The sequence below is a fragment of the Acanthochromis polyacanthus genome, chromosome 16 (genome assembly GCF_021347895.1).
Source record: "Acanthochromis polyacanthus isolate Apoly-LR-REF ecotype Palm Island chromosome 16, KAUST_Apoly_ChrSc, whole genome shotgun sequence".
NCBI classification, from domain to species: domain Eukaryota; kingdom Metazoa; phylum Chordata; class Actinopteri; family Pomacentridae; genus Acanthochromis; species Acanthochromis polyacanthus.
The window spans coordinates 34,250,497-34,271,178 of NC_067128.1; the positions used below are offsets into that span (position 1 = coordinate 34,250,497).

General features: G+C 41.1%; 1 protein-coding gene across 1 annotated transcript; it reads right to left on the bottom strand.

Moving 5' to 3' along the window:
* Positions 1-386: 386 nt before the first annotated feature.
* On the bottom strand, positions 387-15,520 carry cmtr1 (cap methyltransferase 1). Its single transcript, XM_022207020.2, has 24 exons — positions 15,322-15,520; positions 13,631-13,735; positions 12,993-13,153; positions 12,656-12,814; positions 12,432-12,524; positions 12,269-12,340; positions 11,881-11,975; positions 11,151-11,223; positions 10,847-11,045; positions 10,625-10,743; positions 10,405-10,501; positions 9,063-9,195; positions 8,218-8,397; positions 8,071-8,127; positions 6,630-6,687; positions 6,457-6,525; positions 5,442-5,573; positions 4,764-4,889; positions 4,482-4,573; positions 3,461-3,529; positions 3,138-3,185; positions 1,771-1,883; positions 1,554-1,662; positions 387-1,463 (listed from the first exon to the last, which is right to left on the bottom strand). The coding sequence occupies exons 2-24, from the start codon at positions 13,728-13,730 to the stop codon at positions 1,328-1,330; spliced, it is 2,490 nt and encodes an 829-aa protein (XP_022062712.2). The 5' UTR covers positions 13,731-13,735; positions 15,322-15,520; the 3' UTR covers positions 387-1,327.
* Positions 15,521-20,682: the final 5,162 nt, after the last annotated feature.

The following is a 20,682-nucleotide window of genomic DNA, read 5'->3' on the forward strand; positions in this document are numbered from 1 at the left end:
GTGAATTTCACTGGATTTTGGTTGATTTTTATGTGAATTTTCTTAAGAAACGTGTTTAACATTTCTTTTTTTCCACCAAAAAAAGTTCAAAGATTTCCTAAAAATGTTGAAAATGTGAACGTCAGAAGTTTCGCTGAGAAAATAAGTTTCTTTTCCCCACATTTTCAAAATTTAAAACGGGTCAGTTTTGACCTGCAAGATGACACAAAGGCTAAGTATGAAACTAATTCAGTGCTCCATTATTATAAACTAAAAAACATGATTTATTTTTACTACTTTGTGCTTCTGAGGTAGATGTTCCTAAATAAACTTGTGTTTGCACTCTACCAGGTAGCGTCCTTCATTCCGACTACCATCCCCATCTTATGCTACCAGGCAGCTGAAAGCACGTTCTGGGAACAGCATCTCCCATTTATTTACTACATTATTATTATTTATTTACATGAATGGGACCGAGAGCTAACTTTACAGGAGAAAAATAACTCATTTGCAGCATTACAAAAACAAAAACACACAGTCGGGAGATATGAGGCACAATCAAAAAGAGGCATTGGAGGGTAGAAAGGACCTAAAAACTAACAGGACAACTTCCAAATCTTCAACTCTCACACACACACACACACACACACGTTCTCCAAGACGGATGAAGTAAGGACAGGAGGAAGCTGCTACGTCCGTCACTGACGTGTAAAATGATGCTGAGGAAGAGCCAGAAGACGATTTGGGATCCAGCTGTAGATTTGAAAGAACAAGCAGCCTGTTGGTGCGAGATGAGCAGATCTTCTGAGGGCGAGTCGAGCTTGAAGCAGGTTTATATCGAGGCAAACAAGAACAGTGTGTTTGGCGTTTACAGATGTGGATGCATAGTTTAACATTTGGAAGCCTATCTATAATTAACGAGACACGAGCACAGCATGGATTGGACTGGATCTAGAGGGACATGCAGCTCGATGTGGACGCGCCTTCATTTTGTCCTATAATCGGTACAATTCAAAGAGCAGTAGAAAAGGCAGAAAGATGGGAGCAGTTTGTCAGATATTTAGCTGTCAAGGATCCAGACATCGCCACTAGAAACAGCAGCAAACAATTCATCGCTTCAGCCGCAGAATTCCAGCTACGACCTGCGTGGTAACTCCTCTGAACTGTCTATTATAAAGCAGCTTGTTCATGGACATTTAAGTGGACAGTGAAAGAAGAGCAGATTGCTAAAAACAGATGAGCTGTAAAGACACAACTCTTCTTTCACTGCATTCTACCCTTTCTCCACATGCTCCATAACTTAGTGCACTCTGTACAGGTTGTAGCTGATGAAGACTCCGTGAGGCCTTCAGGGCTGGTAGTTCTGGTGGATGAAGGTCAGCACGTCGTCTTTGGACAGTTTCTCGGGGTCCATGCGGGTCTGAGAATCGTGAACGATGACGCCGTCCACCCAGGCCCAGAAGAGCCGCTCGGAGTGGCAAACGCTGAGGAGGAAGACGGAAAGATTGGCGTTGGTTCAGGCGACTGTAACAGCTGCAAGCGTGAAAAAAAGAAACAGAGAGGACGGCACGTACTGAAAGGGAGCGGCAGCGTTTGGTGGCATCGCATAGGTGGAGTCCTTGGTGAGCTTATTAAAGAAGAACTTCATCTTGGAGTTTTTACTGTACGCCATCGTCCACGGCTCTGAAGGGTGGAGGAGAGGAAAGACTTTCAATTCAACATCCTCGACGTTACGAACAAACTATTCCGCTGACAGGATTATGGCTCAAACAGCGCGCTTCACATACAAACCATTAACTGTCTTAATGATGTAGAGGCCCGTAGGAAGAAAGTGTCGGTCGTCTCTGCCGGTGTAGGACAGACGAGGGGCGCCTCCGGAACTCTTCGTCACCTTCATCTCTAGTCTGGAAGAGGAAATAACACGATTCTTATTTCTAACAAAATCTGAGTAGATCATGAAAATAGGGAGAAGGGTCGTTCCAGAACTAGAGGAGATTTTACGTCAAATTTCACACAATCCATGTAGAAAATACTAAAACATGCAGTTGTTGTGTAAATGTTCTTGTCCTGACACCAAATCTGAAAAATACTAGGAGAAAAAAATGTTTGATAGTAAGTCAGGAGTTCCCACTAAAATACCATTTTTCTCTTGTCCCACCCCCCCCAATGATCAAATGGAATCTCAAATAAAGCAGATAAAATTAAATTTAATCTCCTTTTTTGGCATTTTTTTCATTGACGTCTCTTGTAATTGTGGGGACATTTCTTAATCAACTTATTATTTTAAATAATAATTGTTGTGGGAATGTGTCCCACAACTGCCCTGGGTCTTGTTTTTATCGTTTCGTGTCTCATTTTTGTTGTTTTGCGTCTCGTTTTTCTCATTTTGTGTTTCGTTTTTGTCTTTTGTGTCTCGTGTTTGCGGTTTTCTGTCTTGTTTCTGTCATTTTGTGTTTTGTTTTTGTGGCGTTGTGTCTTGTTTTTCTTGTTTCGTGTCTCATTTTCTCGTTTTATGTATTTTTTTTCCTCATTTTGTGTCTTGTTTTTATCGTTTTATGTTATGTTTTGACGTTTTGTGTCTCATTCCTGTGGTTTTGTCCCATTTTTGCTGTTTTGTGTCTTGTTTTTGTGTCTTGTTTTTGTCATCAGCATCATCAAACAGTTTTCCAAAAGAATGGGCAGAGCAAAGCTATGTCCTCTCTTCTATTTTTCATCTTTTCATAACATTGTCAGCCTTGACTGAATGTCTCACTCTACCTCACATTATCAGGATCAGACTCATTCTTTGGACTGTTTTCCATCAGTCAGTTTGTCCTCTTGGTCAGCAGTAACAGCTAGCTAAATATCTAGCTTCGACTGCTGAGAAAAAGATCACATTAGCATTTAGCAACCCTGTTACTGTGATTAGAGTAGAGTTAGCAAACAGCTAATAAAACATGGAATAAAAATGATACCATTGATGTGTAAGCTGAGCCAATCAAGCCTTTGATAGTTTATTATCTATTATTGATGAATATGGAGCAGAAAATTGTAAAAAAGAAGGTTTATTTTTTAAAATTTTGTAGTCTTCAAATTCTGGAATGACCCAGAAACCGCAGCACGTACCAGTGATGTTGTTCACACGGAGCTCAGCCTCACACTTGGACATGATTTCTCACCTGACAAAAATCTTCTCCATTTCCTCCAGTCTGTAAACCTCCTTCACTCTGTTTGAAGAGACAGAAGATGCATAAAATGTTTATTATACAATTAAACAGTAAACAAATTTTCTTCCAAATTTCATATTGCCCTGTATTATGTCACCAGAAACTGCGTCATTTGCAGTAAAATACAATATACTTGTAACTGTTTATTTTTTAATCAAAATGTCTGATCATGTAGAGGTTTTTACTTCTGACTTCATCCTTTCAGTGAGAATGAAATGTCTGCTAATAAGTTACACAGCAGCATTCTAACCGATCAGATTAAGTCGAGTCTGCACCTGATAGGGTTCATGTCTGGGCGGCTCGGTTTAGCCACCGCCTTCACAAACTTCTCAGCCATCTGGATCCTGGAGAGATAACAACCATCGTTTAGTAAACTGTAGAAAACATTATAAACTGTCACTGCTCTTTGCACCGTTTGTGATTTCAGAAACAGTAATGGAAAAGTCAAGCACATGGACAGTGGGTTTTAAACTGGGGGTCAAGAATGACCAAGTTTAAGGAAGATTGCAGAGATAAAACATGTTTAAAGTGCACATTCGTTTCTAAGTTGATAAAAAAAATCTTACTTTCAGCTTCATAGGTATTAACACCAACTAAAAAATAATAATAAAGAAAAGGGGAATATGTACACTATTATTCAAAAGTTTGGGGACATCCAGACAATTTCATGTTTTCCATGAAAACTCACTTTTATCCATGTACTAACATAACAGCTAACACAGTGTAGCATTAGAACACAGGAGTGATGGTTGCTGGAAATGTTCCTCTGTACCCCTATGGAGATATTCCAGTAAACATCAGCCATTTCCAGCTAGAATAGTCATTTACCACATTAAAAATGTCTAGACTGGATTTATCATTCATTTAATGGTATCTTCACTGAAAAAAAAAAACCTATTTTCTTTCAAAAATAAGGACATTTCTAAGTGACCTCAAACTTTTGAACGGTAAATTACATGAGTTAAAGTTGCTCTGTATTAGTGAAAGTTCCTTTATATTGCTTAAAGTTGCCTTAAAGGAGTTAAAGTTGCTCCATTTTAGTTAAAGTTGCTCTAAATGAGTTAAGTTGACAGACACTACTATTCAAAAGTTTGAGGTCATTAAAAAAAATCTGCTTTTCTTTCAAAAATAAGGACATTTCTAAGTGACCCCAAACTTTTGAACTGTAGTGTATTTAGCTGTGTTTTTCTTGAAAAAAACAAAGAAAACAACACATCCAGATTACTTTGTTCTTTGGGTTCTCAGGTTAAAAACACTGAGTTCTACTTTTAGAGGATAAAGGCATGTGTGTCGTACCGTTGATTGAAGTGCTGATCTCTTACATCAGTGCCGTTCAGTATTAGTGCATCCATGACATGAACCGCATTGATTCTACGTTGAGCTTTGCCCTGAGGACCAAACACACAGTGTAACACACAAAAGTGTCCCATTTAGTTGAGTCTAAAATGAATCAGAAGTGAAGAATAAGAACGGCCACTAGCTTAAAAATGCTAAAATCCGTCTACGCTAAATAGTTTGAAATACTGGCTTCTATATGTCGTTTGTTCGGCTCTTCGTCTTCGCGGTCTCTCCTCTCACCTCGCCCTTCAGCTCCTGGACGATCTCCACACTTAGTAGTGTATCCCTTGGCAACTCTAGTTTGAAATTCTCCATTTTCTTCCAGCGCACAGGCATTTTTCCATCCCATATGTATATCTGAGACTTCTGCAACGGTTCGTGGGAGACAAAGAAATCAGATAAAAGAAATGAAAACAGGTTTAGTCACAAATCATCACGCACACAAACAGGTAAGCCTCTCTGGTAGTTATGAAATTCACTTTACATGCAGGATAAACACCTTAAGGTTGAACTGATCTGCCTGTCAGCTCTGTATTTAAATATTATCCACAGGGAAAGGAAGTGATCTTCCACATAAAACAGCTGACTGATGTAATTGGCCCGAGAGCTGTATATATCTAACACTAATTTGCCTTATCGATGAATCTGTTGATTAGATTCATCTGACAATTCTGAAAAATGTCCAGGATGATGTCCTCCGGTGCTGTGTTTTATCCTCTACCCAAAGCTATTCAGTTTACCAATATAGGAAAGTAAATAAACATTAAAAAGAATTCACTGGAATTTTGGAGAACTGACTGTAAACTACATGTATAATACATCCCAGAGTGTAACATGCATCCCTCTGCCTGATAATACGATACACTTCATCTGTCAGCGGTCACAAGTCCAACACCTGCACCGTCTCTTAAAACTCACCCCCAGCGCTAGTAGAAAAATCTGCTCTCCACCTCCCACAATGCACCTGTGGTCCAGGATGTGACGCAGCTTATCGAGTGTGCTGGAGTTGAGGGCTGTCAGCTTACACTGGAATAACTCGATATCTGAATTCTGAGACGCAAAAGATGGAGGAAGAGTTAGAGACGGAGAGGAGACACTGAGAGAAATTCTACATTTTAAATTCACCCTCTGCCCACAAAGAAGGCCACACCAAAGCTTTAAAAGCTTCAAGTGGAAAAAATGTCTACTTGAACAGTGCATTTGTGTTTTCAAGAACATTTTCTTTGCTTTTATAACTAGAAAAGCACCCAGAGAGCTCAGTACTCTGCCAAGTCTGCTCATTCTCCCCTATGAAACAGTCAGAAATACAGCATTTTTTTAAGAATGCTGCAGTTGTTTATTAGTTACTGATGATTAGAAATAACAGCAACATAGAATGTGGTCATTTAACACAGATGTACCCACAAACAAAATGACCTTGCGCTGAGCACAGGCGTGTGTTCTGCATGTGTACGTGATGTACGGATACCGAATCACATGACCTAAATATGTAGCGGGCAGCGGGAATTGATGGGACTCAGAAACACCCCCACAATTTAATCAATTGTTCCTTGTATCATTTCTGACAGTTAAGTCCCCATAAGTCCACAGCAGTGGATTTGTAGTAGGATCACAGTCGTGTGATCATCAGTAGGCAGCTGATGTAGTGTTCACTTGTTGTCATGGTTACAGGGACGTTGTGCTGCTATGTCTTTAACAAATCTGTGGATCCAGACTATAAGCCGCATCACTGAGAAAATCCTAATCATTTGGTCCTTGCGTCATTTCTGACCTTCCCTGAAAATTTCATCCAAATCTGTTGGTCCATTTTGAGTAATGCTGCTAACAGACGGACAAACCAAAGCCTATCGCCACATAACTCCACCAAGAAACCCGTAAAAATCAGAAAACACACACTTATCAGCGTTGTTTTACACCCAGTAGGAAAACTGACCTTCATCAGTTCATAGAACTTTGACTTTGCATCTGAGGAAGCAGGAGTGACTCTGGCCTTGTCTGGGACCTGAAAATGAACGTACATGAACAAAAGAGCATGAAGACACTACAGTCTACTTCTATTAGTTTTATTACAGTCAGTTTAGTACATGTATCGGCTTCTCCACTCACCCCCCACTGCTTCAGACACTCCTTCCTGATATCGGCCTGCCTCGGCTCTGAAAGCGTCCTAGAGATGAAGTGCAGCACAGTCAGCTTCAGAAATAAATACAAGCGGTGACAACCATTCTCTATACACCGCTTTATCCTCATTAGGGTCACGGGGGTGCTGGAGTCTATCCCAGCTGACTCGGGGGAAGGCAGGGGACACCCTGGACAGGTCACCAGTCTGTCACAGGGCTACATATACAGACACACAATCACACTCACATTCACACCTACGGGCAATTTAGAATAATCAATTAACCTCAGCATATTTTTGGACTGTGGGAGGAAGCCGGAGTGCCCGGAGAAAACCCACACATGCACAGGGAGAACATGCAAACTCCATGAAGAAAGATCCCAGGCCGGGATTTAAACCGGGGATCTTCTTGCTGCAAGGCGAAAGTGCTAACCACTACTCCACTGTGCAGCCAAGCGGTGACAGTGAAGCAGATACAGAACAGTAGAGAAGTGAGGGACACTCCTGTGCAGTATCACCTAAGTGTCAAGTCATTCTTAATTCTCGGATTACTTCTGTGTTGCACAGTCGGGTATGTGCTTACAAGTGAAAATCTAAAAACAGTGATTTAGAATTACTGCATTAACAGTACAGGTCGAACAACAGGAACTCAATGCAACAAAATTCCGTACACCTGTCATGACTGAGATTCACATCTTTGACATTTTTAATACTGCATGAATCTGCCTTAATTTTGGACCAACTGAACTCTCCCTTGCATTAATTCCTAGAAAGATGTTTCATCATTTAGTTGCTCTTTGCTGGAAAGGTTGTGCCACTCTACTTGTCCCACAGCTGTTCTGCTGAATGTAAGTCAGAGGGCGTGTTTGTCCAGGTCATGGTTTTCACTTCTGTATTCTCTAGAAAAATTGGTGTGAATTTTGCAATGTGTTTTGGAGAATTTCACAAATATTTCAGTACTATTTCATCATCTCTTTTTGCCTTTATTTTGCTATTTCCACAGGAATTGGTCAATTAGGCTGACTGGAAATCAGAAGTTTTCACAGTTTAGTTTCAGTGATCACAGGTTTTGTGTGTGTCAGTAAACGCAGGTGTGTTGTTGTTTGTCGAACTGAGTTACTACTTTGTGGTTTGCATTTTTACTTTTTACTGTTCTGACCTTTTTTTAATGATTTTATAAATGTTTTCTTTTAATAATTGTTGTCATCTTCTGTCTTAATGTCTTTGTAAAGCACTTTGAATCATCTCGTTATTGAAATGTGTTATGTAAATACATTTGCCTTGCCTTACTATAGTCTTTTATTTATTTTTGATTGTTTACAGGATGAAAGAATGTTCAACTGAGACACTGAATACTGCATATGTGTGTGTTCATCTCTGCTGTATGCTGCAAATGGTAACTAATGGACAGGCACAAGAGAGGATACTCACGGATCTACGACGTACGCATGGATCTTAGCCAAGGCCTTGATCTGGACGGCACAGAGGCTGCAATGACAATGAAATCCATTCTCCATTAGTCACTCTGTTTGAAATGTGGCAGGTAAAGAAAGGTTTGTGAATACAGCGTGTTTCCACCTCTCATTGGAGTTGACCATAAACTGGTAGAAGTCGGTGTCTTCCTTAATGATGTGCAGTGGAACCACATCTGTAACATCTGTGTCTGTGTTCCTCAGCTGGTTCAGCTTCAGGTTGACTTTGAACATGTATTCTCTGACAGCATCGGAGCCCGGTTTCAGACCTCGGCACACAATGTATCTGTGGATAAAATGTGAAGAAATAAACAAAACATGACAACACATTTTTTCATCATCGAAAGCTAAAATTGGATCTATGGAAGACAAGAGTGTTTCATTCCCTCGTCGCCTTTTCTGTCAAAAATTCGATTCTGATTTTGAGTATGGCTATCACTGTGAAAGTGCGCTTTTTTGTTATGATGCAAATTTAATACCACCCAAAGTAAGGTTGTTTTGAAAAGATCTTCACAAACCATCAACTGTCTCACTATCTATCTGTCACCACAGTGTTCCAGCAATGCACTAGTACGTTAGAAACACCCCAATGAAGCCAAATGAACCAGTTTTCTGCTGCTGTTTGTTGCTGCAACTCAGCTTTGAAAGATTAAACAAAAAAAATAACTGCTGTGGTTGTGTTTTTAAATGTTTATTTATCAAATGTCAAAACGCTTTGCAACAATCTAATGTTTACAAGATGCCATCTGATACAAAGTGGTGTGTGTCAGGAAACAATGAAGGTGAATCAATGTTGTATTACTTATAAGATTTGCATTCTATTACTTGATGAAACCAGTGTGCAAAAAGTCACAGTGCAGCTTTAATGTGCCGTCAACATTCACGTGTAATAAAACGATAATCAACTTGGTGAATGAAGATCCAAACATGGCCTCCTGTCTGCAGCCTCACCTCTCAGAGTTGGCAGGCCTGCTGGTGACCGGTTTGAAGAGCGAGATCCTGTCGAAGCAGAGGTAGAGCAGGTAGACCAAACCCACACTGAAGGGAGTGAAGAGGTCGAATGTCTTACAGACAAAGTGGCCACCTGGAGTAGAGAGACACTGCAGCTTGGTCTGGGAATGTGAACGTACTGCACTCATGGACAGAAATGTGAAAGCTGAGCCACGATTGAACAGGAAAAGCACAGACACCAGAAGCTGGGCATTTTTCACTGAGATATGCAGATAAACTGGGTCACTCATCCATTTAAGATCTTGTACCCCACCCAAGGAAGGTACAGGTCTATATATGAGCCTGAACCACCAGACCAGCCTACAGCCTGTATCCTCTGCTTCTCTCTCTGCCCCATCCAGACACACTCACCATACCTCACTGTTACAATAGCTGTGAACTGGAATACAGATTGTTGCATTATTCAAAACATGCCTCAAAGAACTGTCTCTGCATTCCCTCTGTGTGTTGATATGCCTTTTATATGCTGCAGCACCACTGTTACTGTTATTACTCAGTCAAGGAACGCAGCAGAGTTATGTGACAATCAACGTTGGTTTGTCCGTCCGTTTGTCTAACTAATGCTATTAATTTCATTTTTATTTATTTATTATGTGTTTGCCTCTTTTTTGAGAAATGAATTACAGTCAAAATATGAGTGTGGGGAGGTGGAGAGAGTCTATAACCCGTCAATGGTTCATTACTCCGCTAAGGAATGCAGTGGAGTTATTTGATGGCCGGTGTCTGTCGTCTGTCTGTCTGTCTGTCAGCAACATTACTCAAAAACAGACTAACGGGTTTGGATGAAATTTTCAGGAAAGGTCAGAAATGACACAAGGACCAAGAGATTAGATTCTGGAAGCGATGCAGCTTATAGTGTGGATCCAAGGATTTGTTAAAGATTTCTGTATCATTGGAGATACCAGCAGTGTCACTGTAACCATGACAACAAGTGAACACTACATGATACCACATGATTGCGATCCTGCTACAAATCCACTGCTGCAGACTACAGATTTTTTACAAGACTTCAGCTGTTGGAAATCATACAATGACTGAGCAGCCTTGGTGGAGTACTGCTATCTGAGTGCTTTTCTTGTTACATTTGTGTCTGTTCTGAATCATTTATTGTATATTTTTGTTTATATTGTGTTAATTTTACAGAGTGGGTGTTTGTTGGACTTGGAGAGAGGTCTTCTAACATTTCTACACTTTATGACATCATTTGTTGTGCAGTGTACAAATGCTTTTCACTGCTGTACTTATTATGACAATTAAAGACTGAACTGACGGACACACATACCTGTCCTGAGTGACGAGATGGCGGTGAGGAACTGACAGAGTAGCAACTGTTTGCTCAGGATCTCCTGAAGGTTCTCTTGACCTTCCACAGAGAAACCCTAACAGAGTAGAGATCACAGCAAACCTGATGATTAAGCTGAAACCTTAACATCAAACAACCACGTGTCAATTTTGATCATGAATCCTTTGAAGCAAAGCAATCCCTGCAGAATTAATCTCACCCCGTCTGCCATGAGGAAGTGCAGCCCTCTTCTCTCTGTACTCTCCATGACAAAGTTACGGAAGGCAGTCACGTTCTCCGGCCGAGTAATGTCACCGTCTCCGTCCACCCCTCCCTCACCTGAGACACACAGAGGTCAAGCTTTCACTGAATCATTCATCACGTGAAGCATAGCCCGTGTCTCCTCTCCCCTGGGTGAGGTGTGCAGGGTTTAATAACGCACCGTAATAAGGTTCGAAAAGCTCACTCGGCGCCGCATAGAAATCCTCCAGCTTGAAGTCACAGGGTCCTTTCAGCGTCATGCCAAAGCCCTTGGCGTGCCAGCGTCTTCTCCACAGAATGTACTCTGAAAAGCCTCCCGGCCCCGCGCAGACGTCACCAAAGTACAGAAGCTCGCCCTCTCGGTCCTTCGTCAGTGGTTTCTGCGGAACGAGAGAGGATTCATCTCACCATCTGTTTATGTGGGCCTGTGTGCTGCGATCCAGGAAAAGTTCAGCTCATATCTGCAGTCGCTCTGACCCACTCACCCCTTGAGAATCCTTTGGGTTGGTGAACATATGGTCGAAGCAGTGGTCGATGTTGGCCATTTTCATAGCTGCTCTGAATACAAAAGGCACACAAAAGAAGTTGTCACTGTTCTAAAGGACTGCAAGCTATTAGTCTCACAGTAGCTACCACGAATTTGCAAAAAGAAGGAGTCATTAATTCCACTGTGACAAAGTTGTATTTCATCACAATAAACTACTAAAAACTAGGGCTGGACCCGAATATCCGAATATTCAGTCGTGACGGTGGTATCCGAATATTTATTTTGAGATCTGAATATTTGGATTCTACCCCCCCACCTCACCCCCCTTCGGACGATGTCGCACGATCGGTTTTGGTCTTGTCAATTTGCCCTGATATCCTCCCCATCGGACGTTATGATTTGAACCGAACCGAATATTCGTCATTAATCGGGGTCGAATATCCGGAGCCCGTGAACTGCTATTCGGGCCAGCCCTATTAATAACATTGTGGATCAGAGAGCAAGAAATTTGAGCCCCTTTTAATCATCAGAGAGATGTCTGACAATTGCTATTATTCAAACATTAATCTCAAGGAATCTGCAAAAAAAATCTAACTCTAATTCAGCTTTCTCCACAATTTGCAAAATAAAAACTCACAACAGCAAATCAGTACTAAATTAGGAAACAAATTAAATACTACCTGCACCAAATACTGATTCTTCCTGCGGTTTACTACACAAAGACTGACCTGTTGAGAAAGATACCGCCTCGGATTGTCTCGTAAGGGTTGGAGCGAGTCCGTGCTCTCCTCATCTCCTCGCCCTCCAGGTCATCAAATACAGTCTAAGCATCACACAGACTCAGTGAATACTCAGCTCCAGAACACATAACATTAATGACTTGAACATTCAACCAAAACAGAGTAAAAATGAAGAGCCTCCTTATTGACAATAAAAAGATCCTGGAGTCTAACTGAATACAGGTGGGCTTTTGTTGATGCTACACATGTGATTATTAAATGCATAGTTTATTATCATTCTAAAAAAATGTGAACAATGCGAACACTATCCATTAGAATTTTTCAATTTCATGAAAAAAACAGAAGTAAACATTAGCTGGTTCACGCTATAACTCACTTTACATCGTAGAAGAGTGTGAAGAAGATCTTCAGTGCAGAACTCTGTCTCATCTTCAATCTTAAGTTTCCGCTGTATGGAGTCAAAACCAAGATTTAAAGACACACATTTGGGCATCATGTATTGCATATCTCTGACTAAGTGTTCATGTTTTTGAATTTACCCGTCCCACAGTCATCCAGTCCCTCAGCTCATCTGCATCTGGGGTCTCTGTGGTGCATTCTGGGAACCAGTCAACTTTCTCTATAGCACTGGGCTGTGCAGACAAAGAGGAAAACAGACAGAAGAAACCCAAAACAAAGATTACACCAGTCTCACATTGTAGTTCAAACCTAAACCCAGAAACACTTCTGATTAGAATAAATGGTGATTACTGCTACTACCTACCTCTGGCTCGTCACGCCAGTCTACATTGAGCTCTCCTTTGAAGCCCTGCAGTGTGAGGCCGAGACCTCTTCTCCCTCGTTGAGTAGAAGCCTCCACGATCTCCTTTCGTCCCTGACCAAACTTGCCCAGACCCTCGCCCTCTCTGAAGCCCATCTTAGCCTGGAGGTTTTAACAGACAACAGAGGATTTTATGAAATTTAATTGGAAGCTTTTTATTTCTTCTGAATACTCCACAAGGTAAACATTTTTGAAATCTATTGAGTAATACATACAGTTTGAAATTTCCCAATACAGAATTGTGAAACCTTGCAGCTTAGTGAGATTTTCCGTGTATTACCATGAGCTTCTGTGACACGCTGTTGTACATAGAGAACTTTGAGGATGCTTCTGTGGGGGCATCTGTGTCTTGGGAGTCGAAGGATGAAGAAGATATAGAGGGCATGGAGAACCCAGGTCTGTGATCCTCCTGGTCACTGAGAGAGTCATTTTGGCTCGAGTCTGGACAGGACGAAACCAAAAACACACACTGTTACTTGGTAGGGAAATCAAAACAAACAAATCGCAACAAAAACAGCGAGAACTATCTGTGTCACAAAGATCATCATCCTCATCTACTCACTCTGAAGCAGCATTACAGTCTTGTGCTAAACTGAATTTTCCAACTGGATGAAAACACAGTCTTATCTTCCCTGGGATTCAACACTCAACAAAGAGTGAACCAAACTGTTCTTTCAAATGGCAAATCGTATCTCTGCTGACAGATGTGGTTTTCAATATAAGATAAGATAAGATAAGATAAGATGGACTTTATTAATCTCACAAAGGAGAAATTTACCGTTACAGGGCTCTTAGAAACAAAAAACAAAGGAGTGCAAAAGTCATAGTATATTAACTATGGAATGTAAAACATCATACTCGTATCTAAATTTGTGCAATTTGTATCATTGTTCAGAACAGGGAAATACATGTATCTACCTTGTCTGGATAATCGTAACTCTTCATCTGAGCTGCTGTCCTCACGGTGCCTCTTTGTCCCCTGCAGTGTCGTCAACCCTGCATCGACTCTTCTTTTCATTGTGGCTGAAAACAAGTAGAGAACACAACAACAACAACATTATCAGTCTGACAGACAAAGTGCAGCAACACATAGTGGACACTGGTGAAAACCAAGGACTGTGACAGGAAGAAACCCACCATTGGTTAAGGTTATTTTAACTAAGTTCAATGAACAGAGCACTGGCATCTACGGTATGTTTAAAATATATACCCAAAAAAGGTGGACTACATCACAATAATGTGCATAATAATAACACTTTCAAAAATGATACTGATATCACCTTTCAAAACCAGAGTTACAAGATCCTTTACAAAACCAAACAATCATAATATACTAATCACCGAAAAGCAAGAATAGAACACTGAAAGAAGAGAACAGAACATTACCAAAGACAGTGAAACTTTACGAAGGACAAAACATCAGAAAAGGATCAATGTTGTACACATGCCTGTCTGTACAGCTGTTTTAAAGCTTTAAAACTGACGTTTCAGACAGTAAGAGCCTGCTTGTTTCAGTGTTGGAGTTTAAACACTAAGAGCACAGCCCCCCTTTATTATAAGCCTGGACTGTGAGACTTTAAATGATCATTTATTCTCTGATTGGATGAGTCTAGATGCAGAATAAGGGGTTAAAGGTTCCAGGAGGTAGAGTAGAGCCAGACAATGTGGATATTCAGTAGTAATCAAGATAATTTTAAATTTAATTCTGCAATGAATAGGGAGCTACTGCAATTCAGCCAGAACTGGATGCATGGCAGTGATGCAAACATCAAATCAAACATCTACTAAATATAACTTTGACAAATATGACTTCCTGAAATTTTTTCCTCATTTTATTACCGTACAAACATTATACTGTAAGGGTTTTAACTTTACACTGCGAAAACAATGTTTAATACAACTGAGAGTAGAAATTAACAATTAACTGTGGTTATAATATGGTGTGTGTTTTAATGCCCTGCAATTCACATGTGCTAAAGACAGACCAAACTGGATATATTACCACAAATATTCTGCTCTTTACACAGATATCTATAGTCTAAACTGAGAAAAGGAGAGATGATTTTTGGAGGTTGAAAAAAAAAACGTATTCCCATTGTAAAAACTTCCAGGATAGCACAATCTAAAGCAGGTGTGATCAAGATTTATGTAACCCTTGCACATTACTTCACCAAACAGGAGAATTATCAACAAGTCTTTATATAAACGAACAAATAAGGACTCATTTGGAACATCTAGACCTAGGTAGTTCCTTTCGTGGATTAACATTAACAATAAACTGCCGCGTGTCAACATCACATGTAATACAAGCAATACCTTGTTAGTCCACGCTGTCAGAATTGGACAAGTACGTTAAAAATCTCAGAATCTCAAAGAACCTGCCGAATGTATGAAACGCTGCCTACTGGTTATGTTACATGTACCTTGAAGACTGATCCACGTCAGCCTCCAGACTATATTTTTTAGCAAATAAACACAGCTAAAGTAAACAGGCTTGGCTGGTTAGTGTGTGTTTTCGGTGTTTTCAGTGAAACGAAAGTGCGCAGCTACAGCAGCTGTAGCAGTTAGCTTGCTACGTTAGCCAGCTATGTTTTTTCTTTTGTTTTTACCAGCTCAGAGGAAAAGCTTCGCTCTTCTGTTGCGGCACAGCATCGACAGAACGTTACTCCCACATATGTATCGAGGTTACCTCAGTTATATTGTTTATTTGCATGGAAACTCTGTCAGGTAATATTCTGTGTCTGAAATTTACATTAGCCCGCGTTCTGTTTTTAGAGCGTCCAAGGGTCCTTCTTCATCTGACGACGCGAGCTGATGACGCAACGACTGTCTGAACAAATGCCTTTTTTAAATTTATGATTTATGTACGGGTCAATTAAATATATAATTGCGGGACTTTTGACGTCCGTTTCGCATACATTTTTATTAAAAGTAAAAACATGTATAAAAGTATTTTTTAATGTTCACTATGATCATGTCTTTATAATTTCCATTATAATTAACTGTGGAATTTGTATATATGTACGTATGTATGTATTTATGTATGTACGTATGTATGTCAGCTATACATTCAGTCCAATCACTTAATCATTGTACTAAAACTGCTGTTTTCTGTCTTGTAGGCCTCACCAGGGTTTTCACTCAATGCTACAAGGAGAAGCCACCAAACAGCACATGCCAGCCTCAAAACCACTCATTAAACCAATAAGAAAGTCATTCTCTTTTGTCTTTTATCTTGAATGTGAATTCCATGTAGGTAATGAAGCTGACCTTCATTACAGCATGTATGTATGTATGTATGTATGTTTGTATGTATGTATGTATGTATGGCCACTGTTGGGCACTGCACCAACAGTGAGGACAAGGACACAGGGTGACAGCCATCCTGATTTAAAGAAGGGAATCTATCAGAACGTGCAGAAGAGGAGCAGATTCACCTCTCATGTACTGTAGATACAGCGTAAACCTGCTCTCTGCCACACTTTAGTTACCCTGCACCCTTACCTACTGTGTCTCTCTTCGCCTTGCAGCACTCTGGTATGGTGCCTCCTGAACATCCAAATTCACTGTCTTGGTACAATTCTGTGGAATCATGGTGGGGAACGTCGCTGCAAGTTTGCGCAAGCACACCACCTGAAGGAGAACACAGTCAAAGGACGGGAAGTGAGCTCTGTCCACACTGAGTATCAGCTGTCAGCACAGAGTGAGCTGATCTACTGATTAACAAAAGCAAAGTATGGAAGTGGTCCAATCACGTCAGATGGACCAGCTTGAACAGATTCTGATGGGACATGTATTTTAACTACGAGCCTGAAGGGTTTTAAGTAGAGCGGATAATAACAGAGGGGTGTGGAAAGGTCAGAAGGGAAGAGACAAAAACCCCATGTCTTAAAAAAATGTGCACCACGGCCTCAGGGAGTGTATCTTAACACTCGCTCACGGTGTCTCAAAGTGTGCCTCAAAACTGCAGGAAGATTGTATTGTTTGAGGTTGCTTTTTCTTTTGCCATTTAAGAATTTATCATGAGACGTGGATGTGCCAGACTGCTTTACTAGTTCACATATTATACATGTGAGGGAAAGAATAAAAAAAGGAGAGAAAAAATGCTCTGAGCATCTTTTCCTGATTGCTGGGCGATGCCATGCACACCTTTACATCCAGGTGTGTGGTGCTTCCTCCCTTCCGTCCTCGTTTGCTCCCATGGTGGCTGTGACAGTGTTGTTGGACGTGGCAGTCTGCTAGTTTGGCACAGCGGTCTCTCTTTTGTTTGATGTCACAGCCTAGCATTTGTGATCAGCGTCAAGGCGCGCTATCCTCTTCTTCCATCGCAGCCGACTGCAGGGGCCAGAGGGAAATGAGGTGATCCGCTGGAGCCCTGCTGTACATGGTTACCTGCCCTCTCTGGTATGTTAGTCGACGTGCTGTCCTGCTCACTTTTCTACACTCACCTCCTAGCTGATTATTGCTGGACATAATTTGTGTGTTTGAGCCATATTTCCAAAAGATCTGATCTGTAAAATGAAAACATAACATAAAAATAACCATAACTTTATGACGATGATAACTGTCTAAAGCAGTCTCTCTCAAAGTGGGGTCATTGCAGGGGGGCCGCGGAAGGTCACCCCAGAAAGTACGACTTTCATGACAAAATATTCTTATACATTCATTCAATAAAATTCTACATTTTAATGCAAAAGACACATCAGGATTATAACCCACTAACTATTGTGAGTAATGCGTTTATTACACAGGTCTTTAAAAACAGGCCGGAACGTATTCATAAAATAAATGTGTTTACAGTGGGGAGGGATTATAGGTGAGGGATGCATGAGCAGCGGGAAAATCAGCTGCGCAGTTATGGATCGGTGGCTTCTGAGCAAAAACAAGTCAGTTGTTGATTTAAGTGAAGATCATGATCAAGATGAGCAAACAAAAAAATGCCAAAGAAACGAAGAAAGTACTCAAGTGAGTATCTGTTGCTGGGATTTACAAGTGTGGGACCCGATGACAACCCTCGTCCTGTGTGTGTCATCTGCGCTGAAGTCTTGGCAAATGAAGCACTTAAGCCATGTAAACTACGTCGCCATGTAGAAACCAAACATGGACAATTTTCCTCCAAGCCTAAGGAGTTTTTTGAAAACAAGTTACGAGAATATATGACTCGTAAAAAGACTATTGAAACAACTTGTGTGACAGGAGGCGAATATGCAAGGGCTGTGGAGGCCTCTTACAAAGTGGCAAAGTTAATCGCACAGACTGGAAAAACACACACTATCGGAGAGGACCTTATTTTACCAGCTGCAAAGGAAATGGTCGGTGTTATGATTGGTGATAAAGCAACAAAAAAACTGAATGTGATCTCATTGTCTGATAACACGGTGAAGCGTCGTATCGATGACATGGATCAAGACGTGTTAAAACAACTAGTGTCCCGCATCAGAGCAAGTCGTTTTTTTGCGCCGCAAATTGACGAATCAACTGATATTGCTGCCCTGGCAAATCTGCTTGCTTTTGTCAGATACAAACACAATGGAGAAATACATGAGGACTTTCTTTTTTGCAAGCTTCTACGAACAAACACCACAGGGAACCGTATTTGAAGTCATTAATGACTTTATGATTGTACAGGAAATCGAATGGCGAAAATGTGTTGGACTGAGCACGGATGGAGCCAGGGCAATGGTGGGAAGACTGAGTGGAGTTGTAAAGAGAGTGAAGGATGTGGCTCCACTGGTTACAGCTGTACATTGCAGCATTCACCGTGAGGCACTCGCCACTAAGACTATGCCTGCAAATCTGAAGAAGGTTTTGGATGAAGCTGTAAAAACTGTGAATTTCATCAAAAGTCGCCCTCTGCAGTCCCGCCTGTTTGGGATCTTGTGCGCGGAGATGGGGAGCGAACACCGTCAGCTTCTCCTACACACCGAAGTCCGCTGGCTGTCCCGCGGTAAAGTGCTCACAAGGCTTTATGAACTGCGTGATGAAGTAAGAGTGTTTTTTGTGGACACAAGGTTTGAGCTGTCTGACAGATTCTGTGACTTTGAGTGGCTTTCGACACTGGCGTATTTGACAGATATTTTTGCGTATTTAAATGGACTCAATCTCTCACTCCAGGGGAAAGCTGTGACTATTTTTCAAGTCCAGAATAAGACTGAAGCCACGATACGAAAGTTTGACCTGTGGAACCAGAGAGTGGCGCAAAACAACTATGAATCATTCGATAGTCTTCGTGACCTTTTGTGCACTGAGGAGCAGCAGATCTCCAGCGCTGTGGTGAGCTCAATCAGCGCACACCTGCAGGCCTTGGGGACGCAGCTACGCTGCTACTTTCCAGCACTCGACAAGCAACATAACTGGATTCAGAACCCGTTTGCCACCCATGACCAGGACACCATCGCAGGACTTACCTCCAGAGAGCAGGACAGCCTTGTGGAATTATCATGTGATAGCGCCTTGAAACTGTTGTTTACGGACATGCACCTGGCGTCTTTTTGGATGCGCGTTTACGCAGAGTACACAGACCTCGCCAACAAAGCCCTCCGGTTTCTCATGCCATTTTCAACCACTTATCTATGTGAAACTGGATTTTCTGCACTCATGGCCTTGAAAACAAAGTAGAGAAACAGACTGGATGTGGGGTCAGATCTTCGCTTAAAACTGACCAGCATTCAACCGGACATTGGAGCTTTGGCAGTAGCGAAGCAGCACCACTCGTCACATTAGGTGAGCAAATTTAATGACACGTACGTGAGTTAACAAATGATTAAAAAAAATAATAGTTTGGACATGTTTGACAAAAGTGACTTTAATTCTCACCTTTTATGCACGGGCTAAAGTGTGTGTTATTTGTACGAATGTGTGGCCTAGCAGAGTTATTTGTTGTTAAACTTGAAATGCTGAAATGTTCATATAAATGTTTTTTTTTTTTTTTTTATGGATTAATAACTTGAACTGTCGTACGTTTTAGACCCATATATTTGTATTTCAATTGAACATGATTTTTGATAAAAGTTATGTTTGGAATCCAATGCACTTTTTCTCCAAGTTAAATAAATATTAACTTGAATATCCGACCTACTCCAATAATTTTGTTATTTTCTCTGAGTGTCATTTTGGAGTGGGCCGCGAAGACCCGTCAGATTTTTAGGTGGGCCGCGGCACTGCCGAGTTTGGGAACACCTGGACTAGACTAAGACAATATTCCTCTGCATGTAGCTGTTCGCAACAGAGAGTGAATTCTAAACTATTACTTGAGTTTTTAACTAAAAAGGTGTTGTCTTCTGATTGGTTCACACTGAGGAAGGCCTTCCGGATGTCTTCAGTCTTCATCCAATCCGAGTCGTCTTCACCCTGTATTGAGAGTACTTTGCATGTGTGTGTATGTGCCTGCCTGAGGTGTGGCTTCCTGTGACCTCTGCACAGACTAAACCTTAGCTCTCTGCAGAAAATATGTGCTCAGCTTCTTGCTCAATTTATGCTGAGCTTTGAGTTTTATTGATTCAGCACATCTCTGAAACCACAGAAGCCCCCCTTCTCTCAAGGTGTTCCATTTAACTTAACAGGTGTTCTATCTTCTTCTCTTAAAACCGTCAGCCTGTGTCTTATTTTTGTGTCAACTTGTCAAGATGAGGCGAGGATGGAATGCAGGGTAATTTTCCCCTCAGCCTTTTATCTAAAGGTTAAGTGCAACCACAAGTTTTTATTAGCTAAATAGAGCGTGAAGCATTTCACTTAGATCGACACTTCTTTTAGGTTGGTTGTTGCTAGAGGTACGGACCCGTACCTGTAGCCTGTGGACTACGGATACGGCACTTGCCATTTGCTTCTTGACTCGCGAGACTCGCGTACGGGTCCGTATCTGTCTGGTAAATGGAAAGTGGTACGGGTCCGTATCTGTAGACACTACCTTTTAGGTTAGGGGTTAAAACTTAAACATGCATTCATAAGCACACTAGTAATATATTTGGTTA